General features: G+C 32.3%; 2 protein-coding genes across 3 annotated transcripts; one reads left to right on the plus strand and one right to left on the minus strand.

The window, feature by feature from the left end:
- The first annotated feature begins 911 nt into the window (after positions 1-911).
- On the plus strand, positions 912-3,497 carry LOC114733053 (uncharacterized). The gene is made up of 3 exons (XM_028920463.1): positions 912-1,059; positions 1,621-2,115; positions 2,811-3,497. The coding sequence occupies exons 1-3, from the start codon at positions 972-974 to the stop codon at positions 3,329-3,331; spliced, it is 1,104 nt and encodes a 367-aa protein (XP_028776296.1). The 5' UTR covers positions 912-971; the 3' UTR covers positions 3,332-3,497.
- Positions 3,498-8,347: 4,850 nt separating this feature from the next.
- On the minus strand, positions 8,348-11,769 carry LOC114733069 (cytochrome b5 domain-containing protein RLF). 2 transcript variants are annotated; one of them, XM_028920476.1, is made up of 6 exons: positions 11,670-11,768; positions 10,806-10,908; positions 10,243-10,639; positions 9,390-9,524; positions 9,194-9,244; positions 8,348-8,662 (listed from the first exon to the last, which is right to left on the minus strand). In XM_028920476.1, exons 2-6 carry the CDS (start codon positions 10,839-10,841, stop codon positions 8,586-8,588), a joined length of 696 nt encoding a protein of 231 aa, XP_028776309.1. In that variant the 5' UTR covers positions 10,842-10,908; positions 11,670-11,768; the 3' UTR covers positions 8,348-8,585. The 2 variants fall into 2 exon arrangements, with proteins under 2 accessions (XP_028776309.1, XP_028776310.1); XM_028920477.1 differs by lacking the exon at positions 8,348-8,662 and adding an exon at positions 8,731-8,908 and having other exon boundaries at positions 9,209-9,244; positions 11,670-11,769.
- Positions 11,770-19,517: the final 7,748 nt, after the last annotated feature.

A 19,517-nucleotide genomic window follows, 5' to 3' on the forward strand; every position in this document is an offset into this window, starting at 1 on the left:
TACTCCCTCTTTTACTTTTTAGAAGATATAATTGTTGGGTATGACTTGCTCCTTTTTATAAGAGATATTTAGAAGTGGTCTCAAAATTTATTTGTAAACTTTCTATTTTACTCTCATTTAAATGAAGGTATTTTTTTTAAAAAAATAAAATTTATTTTTAACATATTTATTATATACCTAACTAATTTTAATTAATTTCTTAGACAATGCAATTCAGTTAATTGTATTTTATTAAAAAAAAAGGGAGGAAATATTTTAGTAGAAATAGCCCAATAGGTAATCTTATGTTTGGTCCTGGTCATTAGCCCTAAGTGGACTCAAGAAAAAACGCGGCTCTCTTGCGTAATTTGGTGGACAACATTTAACGTCCCCACCTACTCAGTAATTAGCAACACAGGATACGGATCACCTCAAGCCCGAGGGGCTTCATGGAAGCAGTCAGATTGATCCTATGGCTAGGAGAAGCACTAGTGTAAAATTAGTTACTTTTGCAGTGGGGTAATAATTCTAAACCAGTCAATCTGCCACCCATAGGATCAATCTCACGGTTGCTGTGAGGGAAATCCCAAGGCACTGCACCAAGCGAACTTGAGGCCATCTGAATGCACCGACATTAAAGTTCAAACCATCCTACCAAGAAAATATTAAAAAATTGATTCATAATAAGGGAAGATCAAAAAAGGGAAAGAACCAAAAAGTCCCATCCTTTCAAAATGTAACCTGGAAAGCACAAAAATGATTTTTCAAAGATACCATGAATTATGGAGAAAAACCCGGTTAGAAAACTGAAAGAAAGTTCTGTCCATGTGGGCTGTTTAACGTGATTGATACTAGTCTTGTTCGAAATCCCCCTTTCCTCCCCTCTATAAAACACAGTAAAGCTTCACTCTTTCCTTCTCCATCATCCAACACCAAAACCCCTTTCTTCCGTGTACCTTTTAGCCTCACATTTGAGCACTTTGGTAGTGCAAATGGGAGTCACAGCCACATTCGTGCTCTGCTTGACTTTGCTTCTTGCTGCTTCAGCTCTTGCTGCAGTTCAACCCAGAGTTGCAGAAGGTAATGTTCTGGGGAAAAAATGTGAAACACTTGACGCATTTTTATTTACCAGTTCAGCTTAAACTACATTTGCTTTCATTCTGATGTTGCCATGTCTAAACTTTCAAATCTTTTCCGTTTTTCCGCTCTATGCTCTCTCATTCTTACTTAGAGTGTAAACAGTGTAGTGTCCAGGCTCAAGATGTAGTTATGGATTTTGTTGGACTCTGTAATCATTGTTGAAATGTGTCTATGGCTTACTTCTGCTACGCTCTTTATGGGTAACCTTAGAATCATTCCATTTGTGCAAAAAGAAAAAACCTTTCAACCCTGTCCGCTATGCTGAGAAAAAGGTAGACTGTGCTTGATTTGAACTTAATGCACTTTCTTGGCTTCAAATATATTCCGCTTTTCTGCTATATCTACCCTCATTCTCACTTCCTGAGTATGTCTAGTGTCTGAACTCAAGCTGATGCAGTTGTGAAGTGTGTCTATGAGATTTGTACTGTTACTCTACTCTTTCTGGTGAAGCTTATAAATTTTTTGTTACTCTGAATCTGAAACTTTTTCTTCTACTGGCAGCTTATCTTGAAAATGGAAACTTTGAAGAGAAGCCAGACCCCAAAAACCTCCGGAAAACAAAACTAGTGGGGAAGTATGCCTTGCCAAAATGGGAGATCACTGGTCTGGTCGAATATGTCACTGGGGGACCACAATCTGGAGGGATGTTCTTCCCTGTGACTCATGGAATTCATGCTGTGAGACTTGGCAATGATGCTTCAATTTCTCAGACCATCAAGGTCAAGCCAGGTCAATTATATGCCCTAATTCTGGGAGCCTCAAGGACTTGTGCTCAAGATGAGATCTTGAGAATCTCAGTACCTCCACATAGTGGGGATGTGCCTCTGCAGACACTTTACAGTCTCAATGGTGATGTTATTGCTTGGGGTTTCATGGCCACTTCAAACATCGCCAAGGTCACATTCCACAACCCTGGAGTCCAAGAAGACCCTGCCTGTGGACCACTCTTGGATGCCATTGCTATCAGAGAATTCTACCCACCAAGACCTATCAGAGGTAATGAAACCTATCTACATGCTTCTGATCTGTGGGCAACTGTGAACTTCTTTTATAGTATTGCAACATAATTGGATTTCAGCAGCTAATTTGAGTCATTTTCGGTTTCTTGTTTTGATAAATACATGTCTACATAGATCTTTCTAGCACATTAAACTTTCAGGTCGGGCTGTTTAGATTATTTATTTCCACAGTCGTATCTCTCACATGCTATTCACATTGTTACATATTTGCAAATACTTCCCACGTTTGTCCTTGCGCTTATATCGATATATCAATTTAAGTCAGTGGACAGTGGGGCTCATTTTAGGTTTTATGCAAATGTAGGGACCCACTCTAGTCAACATAAATAGAGTAGTTACAGAGAAACATTCTTAGGAGGATCTAGTTTATGAAATATGAGTAGTTCAATCTAATTTTGAAGAGACAGATAGACATGTCAATGATGCTTTTTGAGTTGGATTTTATGCTTGACTTGCTTACCTGTCTTGTTATGATTAGTTTTAATCTACCTATCTTTTATAGACTGAGTTAATCTAATAATCTCTCAGTTGGAAATCAAATCTGTACCATAGCCAGCCGCATGGATGAAGTTTTTTTAGCTTTAAAAATGTGTTTGAGACATTAAATTCCTCTGGGATTTCTGTTTTGCTTGACCAGTTGTGTTTAAAACTGTCATCTTTGGTGTTTTGCAGGCAATTTGGTGAAAAACTCAGGCTTTGAGGAAGGTCCATTCCCCATATTCAACTCTACCAATGGCGTTCTTCTCCCTCCCAAGCAGCAAGATTTCTTGTCTCCACTTCCTGCTTGGATCATTGAATCACTCAAAGCTGTGAAATTCATTGACTCATGGCACTTCAATATCCCATTTGGACATGGGGCAGTGGAGCTTGTTGCAGGCAGGGAAAGTGCCATTGCTCAGATTCTCAGAACAGTTCCAAACAAAGTCTACAACCTCTCTTTCGCCGTTGGAGACGCCAAAAATGGCTGCCACGGATCAATGATGGTCGAAGCTTTTGCCGCGAAAGATACCCTTAAAGTTCCTTACCAATCTGTAGGGAAGGGAGGCTTCAAGACTGCAAGTTTTAGATTCAAAGCAATTGAACCCAGAACCAGGATCACATTCTACAGTTCCTACTACCATACCAGAATTGATGACTTCGGATCCCTTTGTGGCCCTGTCCTTGATCAAGTTATGGTGTCCCCTGTTGCTTGAAGTTGAGTTCATCAATTATAGTAATACTATGTGATTGGAAATTTTCAAACAGTTACTTAAACTCAAGGTTGTATAATTGCTTATCATGAAACTTATTGTCCTCTGGTTATAATTATTTATCAAGAGACTGACAAGTCACTACTCATCAAGTGTTTGATTTACATCATTTGTCATTCTCTTATTCTTTACACGAACAGGGGATCAAAACAGTGTTCCTCAAAGACTGATCCCAACTAATTAATTACATAACAAGATTTATATATTCTAATCTCAAAGACCGAACCCAGTAATTAATTACTTAAAAAAATTTACTTATTTTAATTCTAACTAAAAGGGTTGGCTAGAAAGGCATGTGACATGTGGTTAGGCACGATGCATTGGATTCAAATTCAAGACAGGTCAATTTCTTAAGGTCAATATTATTTTATTTACCTTTTTTTTTTTTTGCGAATATCTTGTCCTCACATGGATGACTTATCCTTGGTTAAATTAAAGAATTAGATTACTAAGATACGCACAAAATAACCCATGCAACACGTGGCTTTGTTGTCGGTTTTTGAACGGTTTCTCTGCTTTTCTCAAATAACAAGTAATTGACTTGTTAATGATCTTTTGCAAGTTTTCCAATATATTATATTAAGAAAAACCATATTGGAAGTACCTATACTTTTTTTCAATTTTCAATTTGGTACCTATGTGTTTTTTGTTCTTAACTAAATCTTTATTTTTCCTCTATTAACATCATTAATCCTTATGTAGAGACTAAAAATATCAATAGAACAAAGTTATAAGAGCTAATGTTGCTAAAAAGATAAAATTAAATGTTTAATTAAAGGGAAAAAAACACATAGGTACCAAATTAAAAATGAAGAGAAAGTATAGGTACCTTCAATATGGTTTTCCCTATTATATTATACGGCTCACTATATACGACATAAGACACTTGTAAGCTCCTAAAATATAACCGGCTATATCATGTGCGTGTGAGCTTCTATACACAAAAGGATCATGTCAAGTGGTTTTTTCCCTTTTTTTTTTTTTGTTTGCCAATTGAAATTGTTGTTTGATTTATATGATCTAGATTTTGATTTTCACCCCTACTTGTTAGGTTCGACTTTAATATGACAATTGACTCAATTAAAATCTAGATTAAAATCACACTTATTTGATTAGTCATGAGATCAACAATGTACTTCCCCAAGAAACTTCAAAGGGCAAGCTCAGTTTTTTTTTTTTTAGTAACTAGTGCATGAGGTTTCTATCATGTGGGGTTTATGCAGTAATAGATACACACGGTTTTAGCCTTGAAAACGAAGGGTTTGTTTTCAAGATTTAAATCCGTGATGTCTAAGTAACATGGCAACAACCTTTACCTCTGTTCTATGCTCACCCTCAAAGAACAAGCTTAGTGTTGCTAACAAATCGATAGTTTCTTTAAACAACTTTTAACAGAAATGGGCATAAATCTTGCGCGTCGAAATGAGCTATATTATTCTTAATTTATGAAGAGTATGACCTGTTAGAGATTTTATATAATACTACTTTTTGTTCTCAATATATAAGTTAGTTGAAAATTAGATTTGATTTTAAATATAAGATCTTAATTTACTTTGTCTTTCAAATTTATAATCTTTTCTTTAAAATATCTCTATTGATTATAAAGGTTCCCATTAGAGGATAGTCTCAATACATATGATTAAAAAAAAAAAATTAGGAACATCAACACATATTTGTTAATGTTACCTAGCTTAACTAATTTTTTTAATTTTCTCAAATTTATTATCTAGCTCTTGTATTAAGTAGAAGGCAGTAGATTCCAATTGAGTTTTATCCCCAACTCCTTTTAAATATCAAGAAGAAAGAAGCATGGAGACAGTGGTCCCACTTATCTTCAATTCAATCATGCAGTTCCCGACATGCCTGCATTACTCAGCTAACGAAGCAAGAGACCTCTCTGTAAATGCAACCCTGTAACCAATCATGTGCTTGATGAAGCATTGGGATCTGCCAAGATTTGTCTCTTCTGTGACGTTTCTTGCCTAGTATGGCACATGAGATTAATGAAGGAAAATGGGTTTAATTAATGAGTAATAATATAAAATCTATAGAAAGTTGTACCGTTCATCAGAGGTGAGCAACATGGCTTTGTCCGGATTCATAAACATGAGAAAATCTAACAAGAATTGAGAGGAAAAAATGGTACAGAACATTATAGAACTAGCGGGATTGCCCATGTGAACTTATAGGAGTAGATGCTTGGAAAGGGGATATTTTGTTATGAAGAGATAAGATTGGATCAATACAAAGTTATCTGTAAACTCAAGTGGGGACAAGACCAGATTTTTTGGACCAGACAGTCACAGGTGGATGCAGTTCTAGCATGTTACGAGGCAGGAAATAAGCAAGACAACATGAATGAGTTTGAGAATCCTGATTCGTGACAATGTGTCGTACACTGAAGGGTCCGTTTAGATCAGCGATTGAAAAAGTAATTTATTAAAAAAGTAACTTATGAAAAAGTGAAATTAGATAAAAGTTAAATTGTATAAGTTGAATTGTGTTTGGATTGGAGTTCAGAAAAGTTAGCTTGTAAAAGTGAGATTGGTAAAAGGTTATTTGGATTATGATTGAGTAAAAGTAAGTTTGGTTGTAAAATGACCAAAATAGATATGAGTTTTAATAAATAACAAAACATAATTAAAAAATGATTTCACATAATATAATGAAATTAAAATAATTTAATATGAAGAAGTCATAAAAAATATTTTACATATAAAGTGAAACGTGAAAAAATAAAAGTATATTTTTAGGAGCATATTTAAAAATAAAAGTATACTTCTAACTTATTTATTACTTTCAACTAATTTTAATTGATTTTTTATTATCTACAAATTAGTTATTTATGGCTTATAATAAGAACCAAATGAGGTAATAAATTTCTTAACTTTTTCTCTATCCATATTTCAAAAGTCATAAGTCATAAGCTATAAGTCATAAGCTATTAATTTTAGCTTATAGCTTATTGCAGCTTTTTATACAGAAGCCCGATTGCAAAAAAACCCAACCAAACAGTCAAAATTTTCCAATCGGGCTTATAGTGAAAATAAGCTGCTTATAAGCTGCTTATAAGTGATGCCAAACAAGCACTGAACTTCTTCCAGAGCAATCGTGGTCTGTTTAGTTTTTTTCTTCTTCTTTTTTTCAAGAAAGTTTCAATAATCAGATATCTTAAACTATTTGGATATCCTGTTTTTAATATAAAAACTAGATAACTAGTTGGGAGAGAAAAAAAAATAGTCAAACTGCTTATTTGTAATAAATATATGTTGACTTTCTCAAACCATTATCTTTAATCATGTGTATTGTATGTTCAAAATCAAATTCAACGTTTCAATGAATTCTTATATCGAAGAGTGACAGTAGTATTTTCTCCTTTAACTTCAATAATGATTTAACCACCTATTTATGATACTCCTCTGGTACTTAATATAAGATCTTTTTAACTAATTTGATTAAATTAAAAAATTAGATAAGTTAGTTAATTATAAGAAATATGACATGTTTTTCTTAAAACACCATAATCATCTTTCTTAATATCCTCCCTCCCTTACTTATTTGATTATGGTTGAGAAAATATCGATAAGGGTAATTTAAAAAAAATTATAAATATAAAACATAGATCTTATATTTAGAACAAAAATTAACTTACCAATTAGATTCTATATCAAGAACGGAAAGCGTACAATCTTAAGACGGTTTTGGCATTTCAAAATCAAAATCTCGTTCTTTTAATTTTTTTTGGTTTTTGCTTTTCAGCTGAGAGGTTAGTTTGGATCACTGGACAATGATGCCAACATGCCCTTAGCTTTCTAAGTGCTTGTAAAGGCGATGTCTCCATCTTCGTTGTCTCAACTGTCCTTGTAATTTATGGTATTTTCATAGCTGTAGATTAAAATCAGTATGTTTAAATTGACGAATTTTTCCCCTTTTTTCTTTTTTTGGGGGGGGGGGTGTTTGGTTACGGTATGATTTGAATTAAAACAAAAAAAAAACTCCAAATAAAACCTTTTTCTCCATTATCCTCAATCCAACAAATGCCCTTAAACTACAAAATTCAACGCATGCAAGGTCATGCCTTTCGAAATTTAGGTTATAACTTGCCAGCATCAACGGCCAAAACATTATCTATCTGAAAGAGCCACAAGCTATAAAAATTTCAAAGACAAAACTAGTTTTTCACGCCGAAAGTTTGAAGCCAGGGTCAACTTTGTCTTGCACATTTGCAAAAGCTCTTAATATCCTCCTAACAGCTATTCAGTATTCAATTACATGAACAGAATTAGATGTATACATCTCCAAACAATTATTAGAAGATGCTTATGTGCATACCACACCTCCATAATTATTAAACAACCTAACGTGATCACCCCAGTAAAAGGTGAATGCCATTAGTTCAATTCTTCAATTCCTAACCTAACCTGGTTGAGACTTGCTTCCTAACTAGAACTCGTTGTTCGTAGCATTCCTAAATGGACCAACCAGGGTGGTTGAATTTGCAAGGCCATGTATTTTACAGGTCAGCTAACATATATGATGAAATTGACACAAAATAAACATTTAGGGCAAAAATAAACTTTAAGCATAGGAGAAATTGTAATGAAGTTCCAAATAAGGAACATAATTATTAAAAACTCCAGTAATAACAGAACAACCGGCAATAACAAGTTACAGAATAATAGATGACAACTATTCTCTTGTCATTACGACTCACTGGTAATGATCGTCTTTCCCTGAGACCTCATTTAAGGAATATAAAAGGCATTTTGCAAGCTTTTCACATTACAATTTGTCTTTGGGCTGAAATTCTCAAGTGCTTTTTTTTTTTTTGGGTCTAACATGTAATCAAATATGTCAAGGAGTCAAACATATTCTGAACGGCTTAACAGAGGCGGAGCAACAACTTCAACTTGCAGAATTAGTGGTATAAATTCATCAATACCAGAATGTTACAAGTTCTTTAAACTGAACAGATTCAACAATCACATATTAAATGCCAATAGAATATCCCAGTTTACAACTTAACAGTGCTCGTCTGTAATTGTACAAAAGATTCCCGTAGGGATTCTATAAAAATAAGCAAGTGAAAAATTTATTCCTCGTTGTATATAAAGACGTACAATGGAGCCAAGGCAAGTTTATATATCCTATTTCATGAAATGTGACGATTCATTATTAGTACACAACTCTCCTTTCTTCACTGACTATCATCTAAAGTACCCACAAGGCATTTCTCCAATAAGAATTCTGCATTAACCCAAGCATGATATTTATCTGGATTAAATGATTAAGGATAAAGAGGTGAGCAGTCATTAAAGAGCAGAAACAGTGCACGATATAAAAGTATCAAGAGAAGGTAATCATGAAAAGATGAGCAAGCCCAGTTTACTTGTGACTTCAATTACAGGCTTTCATACATGGAATATGCATGAACAGAAAGATGGGAATAATCAAGATACTAGATGGAGCCAGATTCCCCGAAGCACTTAAGTCTGTCTCTCAAAGCCGTGCTTGCTCCAGCTGCACATGATTTTGGATTATTTAATACAATTATGCTTCCCAAACTCGAATTCCTCAAAAAAATAAAATTGCAAAGTAATATGTTGATTAAACTCAGGAGTAAAATTTTCAGCATGCTATTCTATGTCTCTGGCAAGCAAGAAGCATTTATCAAGATTAGATGATGGTTACAGAGGAAGCTTAAAATTTGACTCAGCAATCCACCAAAATGATATAAACATAGATTCATAATAATACTGCTCAATCTTGAATTACTTCACATTGAAAAAACTGCAAAAAGGATACTGAAGAGAGAGGTACAATCTTTTCCAACTGCCTTCATCAGCATATCAACACCTGAGAGATAAATTTTTGTTAATATAATCTTTTTTCTCAAGTAAATAAAACTAACTCTTCTTGAGAAGAGTTCATTTTCATGAACTTAGTAATAAGAATTCAAAAAACATAACCCAAAACTTGCAAATTGAGCTAATAAGCATACCACCAGGATGAAACTTCATATATGGGAATATATTGTAAACACGCCCTTTTAAAACGGTCCACATTTGCCCTTCTGTTTGGTGTTGTCTAACTTCATCCATAGAAATAAGTCTCCTGTTTGATTGTCCCTTCAAACCTGGAATCAGAAGGCTTAGATTAAAACATTGCTTCCAAAACTCTGTCAAGACTTGCAGAGAATTCATTTATCAGAACAGAATTGAGTGGTGGGCTGGTACCTAAAAACTTTTAGGCGAATTATATTATTATACATATAAGCTGTTGGTCAATAACATCTTCGAAATGTCATATAAAATGAAGGATTAGGAATACAGGTGTTCCTGCCCGCTCAAGCAAAAGGCACATGTAGCTTAATCAATCTTCTTTGGACAGACAGAAGGAATTCTAGTAAGGAATTGTAGCCACACAAGCACTTAAGTAGGCAATAAATTAAACAAAAAAAATGTTTGGGAATAATTAACAGGCTTTCTCGCTTAACCCTCCAGTCTCATCACAAGAAACTGAGTGAATATTTAAAACAAACACTTTGAAAACCCAAAATTGGAGTCAAGTCATGGAAATACTAAATGTTATAATGCCTGTAGCAGTTAGTTTTCTTCCAACCCATTGACATCACGTACTTAGTTAAATTGGTGTCTAAGTAGTTGAAGAGACAGAACATGGGGTGTCAACAAAATGAAAATAGTGAGAGTAAAATATGGGGATAGTTTCAACTATAATGGACAATTATAGATGTTTCTTTGAAATTATTCTCTAACAAGGCACTAACTAATTTTCAGAACCTTTCCAAAACAACTAAATGAATAATTGCATTACAAAATTTTCAATAAGAGAACCTGCAAGGTCAGGATGTGTTCGAGTAAGCTTTAGCCAGTCCATTTGGCTATAGCCCTTCTCAAAAGGAACTTTGACCCGAGATTTTGGCTTTTCCATTGGCTTTCTTTGTTTTGATGACTTCTGAAGTGAATTCTCAGCATCACTTGATACGGCTTTTGTATTCAATTCCTGTCCCTGATTTGATGGTGTTGTGTCAATTACACTGTAAGACAAAGAACCAACTGAAGCCTGCTTCTTAGAGTCGGAATTATCTGGTAACCCATTCATCCGTAGGGCACCACTATTCTCACCATGACTCCCACTTGTAATGGAGGATTCTTCTTTTAGGGTAATAGCACCCACATCTGAAGCAAGCTTATTGGTTTCATGGCCATCCTGATTAACAGGGGAACTGACCTATATAATCATAACATCAATCAAATTTAGAAAGAAATATGCAAGGCAAGGTTACAAAATCAAGCAAATTTGCATGGCAAAGTGTATATCCGAATAATACATTTCAAAACACAAAAGAAAATGATATATGTATAATTATGCTGCCTAGAAAAAGTATTTATCTTACCTGACAAAATGTAAACTCGTTATCACTGTCCATCATGCACCCACAATACGGTTTCAGATAAGATTTTGATATTGGCTCTGCTTCACCGGCTGGAATAGATTTTCTATAATGAAAAACAACATCATTATACATTTATGCCATGCCAGCAATTTCTGCACAAAAATGAATAAACTTTCTGCGAGAAAAGGTGCACTAAAATGAAAATGTTGATTTCTATGGAATGAACACCAGAAAAACAGATACCACATGTTTCAAGGGCAAAGGATGCAGGGCCGCAAGCTTTTGCAACCCAATTAGTATGATTTTAGCACTCTGGTAGTGATAGTGATGATAATGATGAACTATTCCTGCTTCAAATTATACTGATAGCAAACAATAAGCAGTTTCCTAGCTAAAAGCAGCCACGCATTATAGCAACATCGTCAATGAGTGGCGCATAATCCAGGAAGGCAATGCTTTAACCTAAAATGGTTCCCAAAGTCAGGTAAATGGACTCAGTCTCAGCTAAAACTTGGTTCATTTCTCTAAGAATGCAATGCATGAAATGTTGATCCCAAAACTCCTAGTTCAATATTCTAAGAGCTGCGAAAGAAATAAACAATAGTCGGACAGAACCAATCCAAAGAAAAGAATAACTAGCCAAAACCTATCAGTAAAAGAGAAAGAGTAGAAAACCACAGCCAATCGTATTGACCTTGCAAATTACATAAACAAAATTTTACTTCAATTGAATCCGAAAACAAATTGTCTAAATTTTCCCATTAACCAAGCAAACAATCAAATTCATGAATTCCCCCTCTTCACCAATTCTTCAATCAATTTTTCATGAGTTAAGAAAGATTCGAGAAAAAGAAAGGAACTCACTGTCAAAGGCGGCTGATACCACGCACAGCTATCACCGAGATGGAGCGATGTAATGCTGTAATAGGATTTTTCAATTTTCCAATTCCCCAATTTCAAACGCGACGAGTCTGGCGCGTCGAGGAACTTCTTGCTGGCGCGCGTCAGTCAAACCGCATCTTATTCCCGCCACCGTTGCTCTTTCCATCTCTTACCAGTCCACCCCACTTTCTCTTTTTAATTTGTAATTAATCAAATTATATCATGAAAAATATGCATTTAAAGATACTTTTAAAATATATAAATTTGATTAATTTAATAATTTTAATATTTTTGAAAATATTTCTTAAAACTATTCATTTAGTTGTCTTTAAACTCAAACATTGGTTTAAAAAACTTTGAAAAATATATACCTTTAAATTTTTTTTTTATCATGTGATGCAAGTGGCATGATTTTAATCATATTAGAATAGGATTTATGCAACAATCATAATATCTAAATAAAGTAAGAATTTATTATAATGAGTGGCAGATTAGTAAATAAGACATATTTTAACATGTTGTAATTAACAAATATTTGTATAGAATTTTTTGAGAATATTCATAATCTTCTTAACATCTCTTCTTTTAATTCAAAAAATAATGCTATCTCCGGTTCTTAATATAAAAGTTAGTTGACTAATTTAAATAGATTAAGAAAGTTTTTTAAGTTAGTTATTTGTAATAATTAGGTGTTGTTTTTTTTTTAAAATATCCTTACTAATCATATATTAGTTAAATCTATCATTTGATTGAATATTTAACATGTGTAACTACTACAAGAACTACATTAAAAAATGGATAAATATTAGAAACAAAGTGTATTATGGTCTTATATTTAGGACTACATTAAAAGTCAAATTAACTCTTATATTAAGGATCAAAGGTAGTAATATCTACAGCAATGCTACTAATGTGTTGCAGTAATATACTTTCACATCAACCTAGTGACATGGCAAGGCGATATTGGCTGCCACGCCATATCAGCATTTTAAATTCTCATATATGGTCTTAAATCCGAATTAGTTTATTTGCTTTTTATCTTCTCCAAATAGACAAATGGATTCTAATACCTTTTTTTTTTCTATAATCTTTTTATTAGAAGCAATCCTATTCAAAATGCCGTCAGATACTAAATATAAATATTTTTCTCAATAAAAATTTTAAATTTAATTTGTCACGTTGTAAAAAATTAATTTTTTTCATTAGACACAACCTCTGTTGTTTGCTTCCTAATTCGTTTGTTGCAGGCATAACAATAATTAGCCGCACTTTATTGGACGGCCGACGAACTAACCCATAAAATCAACACAGCTATATCAAAAAAAAAAAAAAGGCGCTTCCGAGAAGGCAAAAACTCATTGCGTGGGTCCAAATAGTTGGACAAGGAATTAAGGGAAGTTGAGTCTAATGATTAATAAAAGGATTCCTAAAAGGAAGAGGCAAATAAGCCTTAGGTGTCACCTCCATGTGCTTCCAAGCTCACAATTGTGCCAAGGAAAGGATTAGGTTTTACTACATTGAGACAAGTGATGGACAGAAAGAATGATCATTATAGTTTTGTGTTCTATGAGGGAATGAGTGTTTCTATTAATTTGAATAGCTGAGATTGAATTTTAGTTTTTATTTCTTAAAAAATATTTAAATGTGTAAAAATTCTAAAATGAAAATAATCTTTTAACTATCAATTTTTCAAAAAAAAAATAGTTTTTTTTTAATTCAAAATTGTTAGTTGAAAATTTTACACATGAGTAGTTGAAATTGTATTTAAGCAATACATATCTCACGGCAACCATGAGGAGCATAACACTTATCAATACGATGAGCACTGAAATCGGACGCAACTAATGAGAGGGCAGTGTATGGGAAATATTGAAGCAATAAATGAAATCTGGAAGTATAAATCTGTTATGAATATGATCAAATGTGGATGTCTATCTCTTCCTTTTCCTCTTCAACTTCATCAACTCCCACTAGGCATTAATCTTTCACTACTCTATTACCTTTCCACTATGCCTTTAATCTTGTAACTCTCCCCACTCATATTCATGTGGTTTATTATCCACTATCTATTATTTAAGTACAAATGTAACTTATGTGTAAAACTATGCCTATAAATAAGGCATGCTATTGTATTGTGATGCAAGTGAAGCAAGTGAAGGAATACAATATCATTCTCTTATTTTCTTGTCTACTTCTCTTTTCCAATCTACTTTCATTGTTGGTTAATTTCATAACACGTTATCAGCACGAGACTCTACTATCTGAGTTTATGGCTTCTAGATTATACACGTGAATGTTTTGTTCGTTGAATGAAGATAGTTTGATCCGAACAGTTTGGTAAGATTTCTCCAATTTATTTAGAGGAAATGATGGTTTTGCATCTTAACCATATTGATTCATTGGCAACCGAATATTTTATTCATCATATTGAGATATGAATATTTTTATTTTTATTTCTTATTTTTCTTACATTTTCATGATCCTACTATCTTTATATTTCTTGATTTGCTATGAGGTTTATGTTTATCTATAAAATTACTATATATGATTATCACCTTTGATATTAGTTAATTGTTATCTTAGAAAGTAAAATGTTAAACATATAAACGAATGGCTAATAGCCATTATATTCTTGATTTTGTGATTAGATGGCCAGAAGCCACATCACGTTTTGATGATTATTTGATAAAAGACCATCTTATGGTAGCAACAGATGGCATGACAAGACTGTTACAATTTGATAATGTATATCAAAGTCCTGAAGATTGATTGTTAAAAACTCATGATACAAAAGAACTTCGTAATTCTGAAAATTTTGTTATAGTCTGGAAGACTAATATCTGAGAAAAATGATGGTGTGCTATTGAAAGCAAGAAATATATCTATAAGAGTGATAAAGAGTATGATCACATTGTATCAGTGGAACTGATAACTAAAAGGGCAATAATCTTGGGGCTTGACTATTGAATCATAACAGCATAATTAGTAATAGCCTTATGATCAATATGATAAAATTATGAACAACTGTTATAATATGACCAGAAGTCATATAGACAAATATGTATTAGTTCATTGAAAAGCAAATGTTAAAGAAAAATGGTTGTGGAATCAAAAAGACCATGTGATATTATGAAAATATCAAAGCTAATTTTAATGCCTGAAGACAGTAAGTTGAAGAAAGATAGATATCCAAAGTATATATAAAAATAGAAAACATACAAGTATATGCCTAGAAGGCTATATGTATAATGTTTAATTTCTACCGGTCTTTAAATTTATCATGATTTGTGATAAACAAATTGTTATAAGAATTTGATATTGTGATATTGATAAGTGTGTGATATAAATAGATCAAATAGACCCAAAGGTTACTAGTTATATTTTGTTTATTTATATCTTATTTATATGATCTGATTCAATATTAGTTTTGAATATTTTAAATGTCTATAGTACGCTGATCAATATTGAAAAGTTTTGAACGTTAAGTACTTTACTTTTAAAAGTTCATTTTAAATGTTCATTATCATTTTTGTGTGTTCTCTATGTGTCTTGCAAGTTAAATTTATGATACTCATAATTATTTGTTATTATGTTAATGATATATTGAAACAGAGTTTTCTTTCATATTCTTCTTAAATTATATAGTTCCTAAAGAACTAGATACAATAGTATTAATATAGTTCTAAAAGAACTAATGCTGTTTTTTTATGAGTAAACAAAGTATATATGAATTATGAAGTACTTGGACTTCCAAGCAAGAGATAGGTTATTGACCTTGACCCATCATATGCTCATAACTGTTTGTGAAATATATGAATAAAAGAATCATGTTTGAATAACTCAATCTTAAGAGGAGACTGTTGGAATACAAGTATGAGTTGATATTGGATATATTTTTCATAAATAGATATCATCAATCATATATTATATCAAAAAATTTATTGTTGGTAATGAAACATGATACAGTAAACCAGAAGTTTACTGATACAATTAGATTTATTGTTGACATGACTTGTTTGATCATTTTAAACTATATAATTATTGAAGATTATGTATTGATATCCATTGAAGAACCAGAAGATTCTTCCGAATAGCCAACATTTTTAAGAATTCGTATGTGCTGCTTGTTCTCAAAGAAAATTGATTATAAAATATCACTAGTTATGTTTTGTTTTTGAATGAATCACTACATTTCTGGAAATATATATGGGCCCATTTAGAAGCACATAAGCCATACAAGTATTCAATATTTGATAGATGCATCTATATAAAATGGTAAGATATGTGATTGAAATTAATTTGCAACTTGAAGTTTGCAAGATTATTTAGATAAATATTTCCAGACTATGTGATTCCCAAAACTTGATTTTAAAGATGTTAGTGAATTTATATATCAGGCTTTTAATGTTGAAAAGCCTGCTTAACAAATTGATCTAGCAAAATCATTTGTTAATGCCTCCGTGAATAGCTTGATCAATATTTATGAGAACAAATTTTTTCATTTTAGTGTTGGCATATTTGATTTAATAGAGTGCAGCACTTATAGACATCAAGGCAACAAAATTCTCCTAAAAAAAAAATTGAGATGTGCAATATTTATTCCTACCAATCCACCACAATGCACATAGATGGATATTAAAAGAAAGTTGGGACATATGTTGGGTAAGAACCTCCTTCTTCTTGTTTGTCTCTAAATGGAACAAAACAATGTTCCTAAAAGAAGCAAATGGATTTAGGAGATTTATACTGCATAATTAGTCGATTGTTATTCGATGAAGTTTTCCTAACATAAGGGGGAGAAATTGAATAACTGGAAAAAAGAAAGCATGGAATGCATTATTACTATCAAATATAGATCCTCAAATATATCAGTATGGACCAGAAGTTCATCAAAATTGCATTCATGAAATGCTACAAAGTATTTTACTGACCTGAATAAAATTTTTTAAATCTCTTATTCCAGCTGAAAATGCTCCAATTATTTTGAATATTAAGACATGCCAGAAGCATGAGAGGTTAATCGGTTCCAATATATATATCTTGAATAAAGAAGAGCATACAACTTAGAAGTTGTATTGAGGAGGCATGTACTCTAGAAGAGTTAAGACATAACTGATTGTAAAACCCTAGAAGAGGTTCAGGTACCTGAAAAGGAAGAAAGAGATTTCAACAAGTTATGTCACAAAAGAAAAAATGGAACCGAAAAGGTAAAGTTGTCGACAATGATTTTCATAAGAATATCACATGATAAAAAGAGGATCTGACGTATAGATCTATCATACAAAGTAGATATAAATTTGGCCAAGAAGAAAAGAAAAAGGGAAAAGATGTGATGAAAATGTTATTTCGATATGTGAAAATGGGCCTGTAGTCCCAACACATATAAAGTTTCTATAGAATATATAGACATTTATGTGAAAATATAGATTTTCACAAATGATTATGATGAGACATATTACTTTGTGGTGGATATAATTTTACATATTTGAATAGTCCAGCATTATGAAGTATGCCTGCTAGATGACCCATAGATGAGGATCATTAAATAGTAAAATTTACATGATAATCCTTGAAGGATTCAAAAATATGCCAGGAGCATATATAAGAAAATTTTTCAGTATATAAAATATTATGAAGATTAAAATAATTTCAGTATGTATGATCCATTTTATAGTTTTGAATCAAAATATATGAAATTCCCTAAAGAATTTCACTTACCAGAAGCATACAATTTAAGTTCTTGAGAACAATGATTAAGTTAAATAAGTTGCCACAAGCAATCAGTATGTGATATAACTGACTAAGTAAATATCGGTTGAAGAAATGATATCAAAATGATCCAATTTGCCCATACATTTTTGTGAAAAGATCTGAAAGTGAGTTTTTTATAATTGTTTATACTGATGATATAAATATTATTGGAACTCCTGGAGAGCTTACAAAAGCTATGGATTGCTTAAAGAAAGAATTTGAAATGAAGGCCTTGGAAAGAACAAAGTTTTGCCTCAAATTGCAAATTGAATACTTGAGAAATGAAGATTTTTGTGTATCAAATAATTGATACAAGAAAGGCCTTAAAGTGTTTTTATATGGATAAATCACATCCATTATATACTTTGATGGTCGTGAGATTTGTGGAGGTGAATAAAGAACCTTATATATTTTGAGAAGGTGATGAAGAACTACTTGGTCTGGAAGTACCAAATTATAGGTCCAGAAGTACCATATCATATCTTATCAGTCATGCATGACATCACATATCATTTGCTGTTAACTTACTGGTAAGATATAGTTCTTCACCAAAGACATTGGAATAGAATTTTAGATTCTTTTCTGATTCACATGCTGGTAATTCCAAATGGAGTATTTATCTCACAATATCCAAAAGATGGTAAAATATATATCCAGCAAATTCATTCAAATAAAAATCTTGCAGATTTGTTCACCAAGTCACTTCCTATTACAATATTTAAAAAGTTTGTTCATGATATCAGATGTCATAGACTCAACGATATCAATTGATGTTATCAAGAGGGGGAGTTAATACACGCTGTACTCTTTTTCCCTTGTCTATGGTTTTTTCCCACTGGGTTTTCCTAGCAAGGTTTTTAATGAGGCAGCATCAAATAGTGTATTAGTGAATGTGTACTCTTTTTCTTCTACTAGGTTTTTATCCCACAGGGTTTTTCCTAGTTGAAGTTTTTTAATGAGGCACATCCTTATATAATAGACATCCAAGGGGGAGTGTTATGAATATGATCAAATGTGGATGTCCATCTCTTCCTTTTCCTCTTCAACTTCATCAACTCCCACTAGGCATTAATCTTTCACTACTCCATTACCTTTCCACTATGCCTTTAATCTTGTAACTCCCCCCACTCATATTCATGTGGTTTATTATCCACTATCTATTATTTAAGTACAAATGTAACTTATGTGTAAAACTATGCCTATAAATAAGGCATGCTATTGTATTGTGATGCAAGTGAAGCAAATGAAGGAATACAATATCATTCTCTTATTTTCTTGTCTACTTCTCTTTTCCAATCTACTTTCATTGTTGGTTAATTTCATAACAAAATCAATATTATTTGTCGCATGAGGGGGTGTGGCGATTGATTGTACAAGAAGGAGATGAGAAGGAAGAGAGCCGAAGGAGGCTAAAAAATTTACCATTTTGTATTTCCAGATTTTTCCTTAATAAATTATAGGTGTCATGGTTTAAACTTTAAACGCAGTTATGATTATTATGAGTATTCCTGTGTGGAATACACATTTCAACATGGTTACTATAAATGATTGTCTGTATAATTTATTATAACTTCTCTTTGTTATTGTGATTCATATGAATCTCATTTTTCAAATACTATTTCCGGTCTTGATTATAAGATTTTATTTAAAGTCTACAAATAAGGTCTTATAAATAAAATCGGAATAGAATCGGAGGTAATATTATATTAAAACAGGATCAAGTTTTATCAACTTGAAATCACAAAAACAGAATTCAACAACTAGAAGAAAAAGAAACGTGTATAATGGAAGTTTCTAAAATAGGATGTTACAATAAGAGTGGGGAAAGAAAATGAAAATTAATGTGACATGAGAATTAATATAATTAATAAAGATAATATTAAACATTATTTAAATTTTATGGCAACTTTCAAATTTTTAATTAGTTTTAATGAATGCGTGTAAATTAATTGGGAAATATCTTATATTTATAGTTTTGTTATAAAAAGAAAATTTATTTCCAGGCAGATCACTTCTTGACAGATTCCGAATCCATTGCTTTAATCTTTTTAAGTTGTTTCCCACCCTTCCCTGGCATAA

The sequence above is a fragment of the Neltuma alba genome, unplaced genomic scaffold, assembly GCF_004799145.2.
Source record: "Neltuma alba isolate B1F8T4 unplaced genomic scaffold, ASM479914v2 tig00012964_pilon, whole genome shotgun sequence".
Taxonomy (NCBI): domain Eukaryota; kingdom Viridiplantae; phylum Streptophyta; class Magnoliopsida; order Fabales; family Fabaceae; genus Neltuma; species Neltuma alba.

Coding starts and splice junctions, on each gene's coding strand:
- LOC114733069 (XM_028920476.1), bottom strand. CDS start 10,841: ATGATGGACAGTGATAACGAGTTTACATTTTGTCAG. Junction 9,525..10,242: donor AACACATCCTGACCTTGCAG/GTTCTCTTATTG, acceptor TTCTGATTCCAG/GTTTGAAGGGACAATCAAAC. Junction 8,663..9,193: donor AGATTGTACCTCTCTCTTCA/GTATCCTTTTTG, acceptor CATTTAATCCAG/ATAAATATCATGCTTGGGTT.
- LOC114733053 (XM_028920463.1), top strand. CDS start 972: ATGGGAGTCACAGCCACATTCGTGCTCTGCTTGACTTTGCTTCTTGCT. Junction 1,060..1,620: donor TCAACCCAGAGTTGCAGAAG/GTAATGTTCTGG, acceptor TTCTACTGGCAG/CTTATCTTGAAAATGGAAAC. Junction 2,116..2,810: donor CCCACCAAGACCTATCAGAG/GTAATGAAACCT, acceptor GGTGTTTTGCAG/GCAATTTGGTGAAAAACTCA.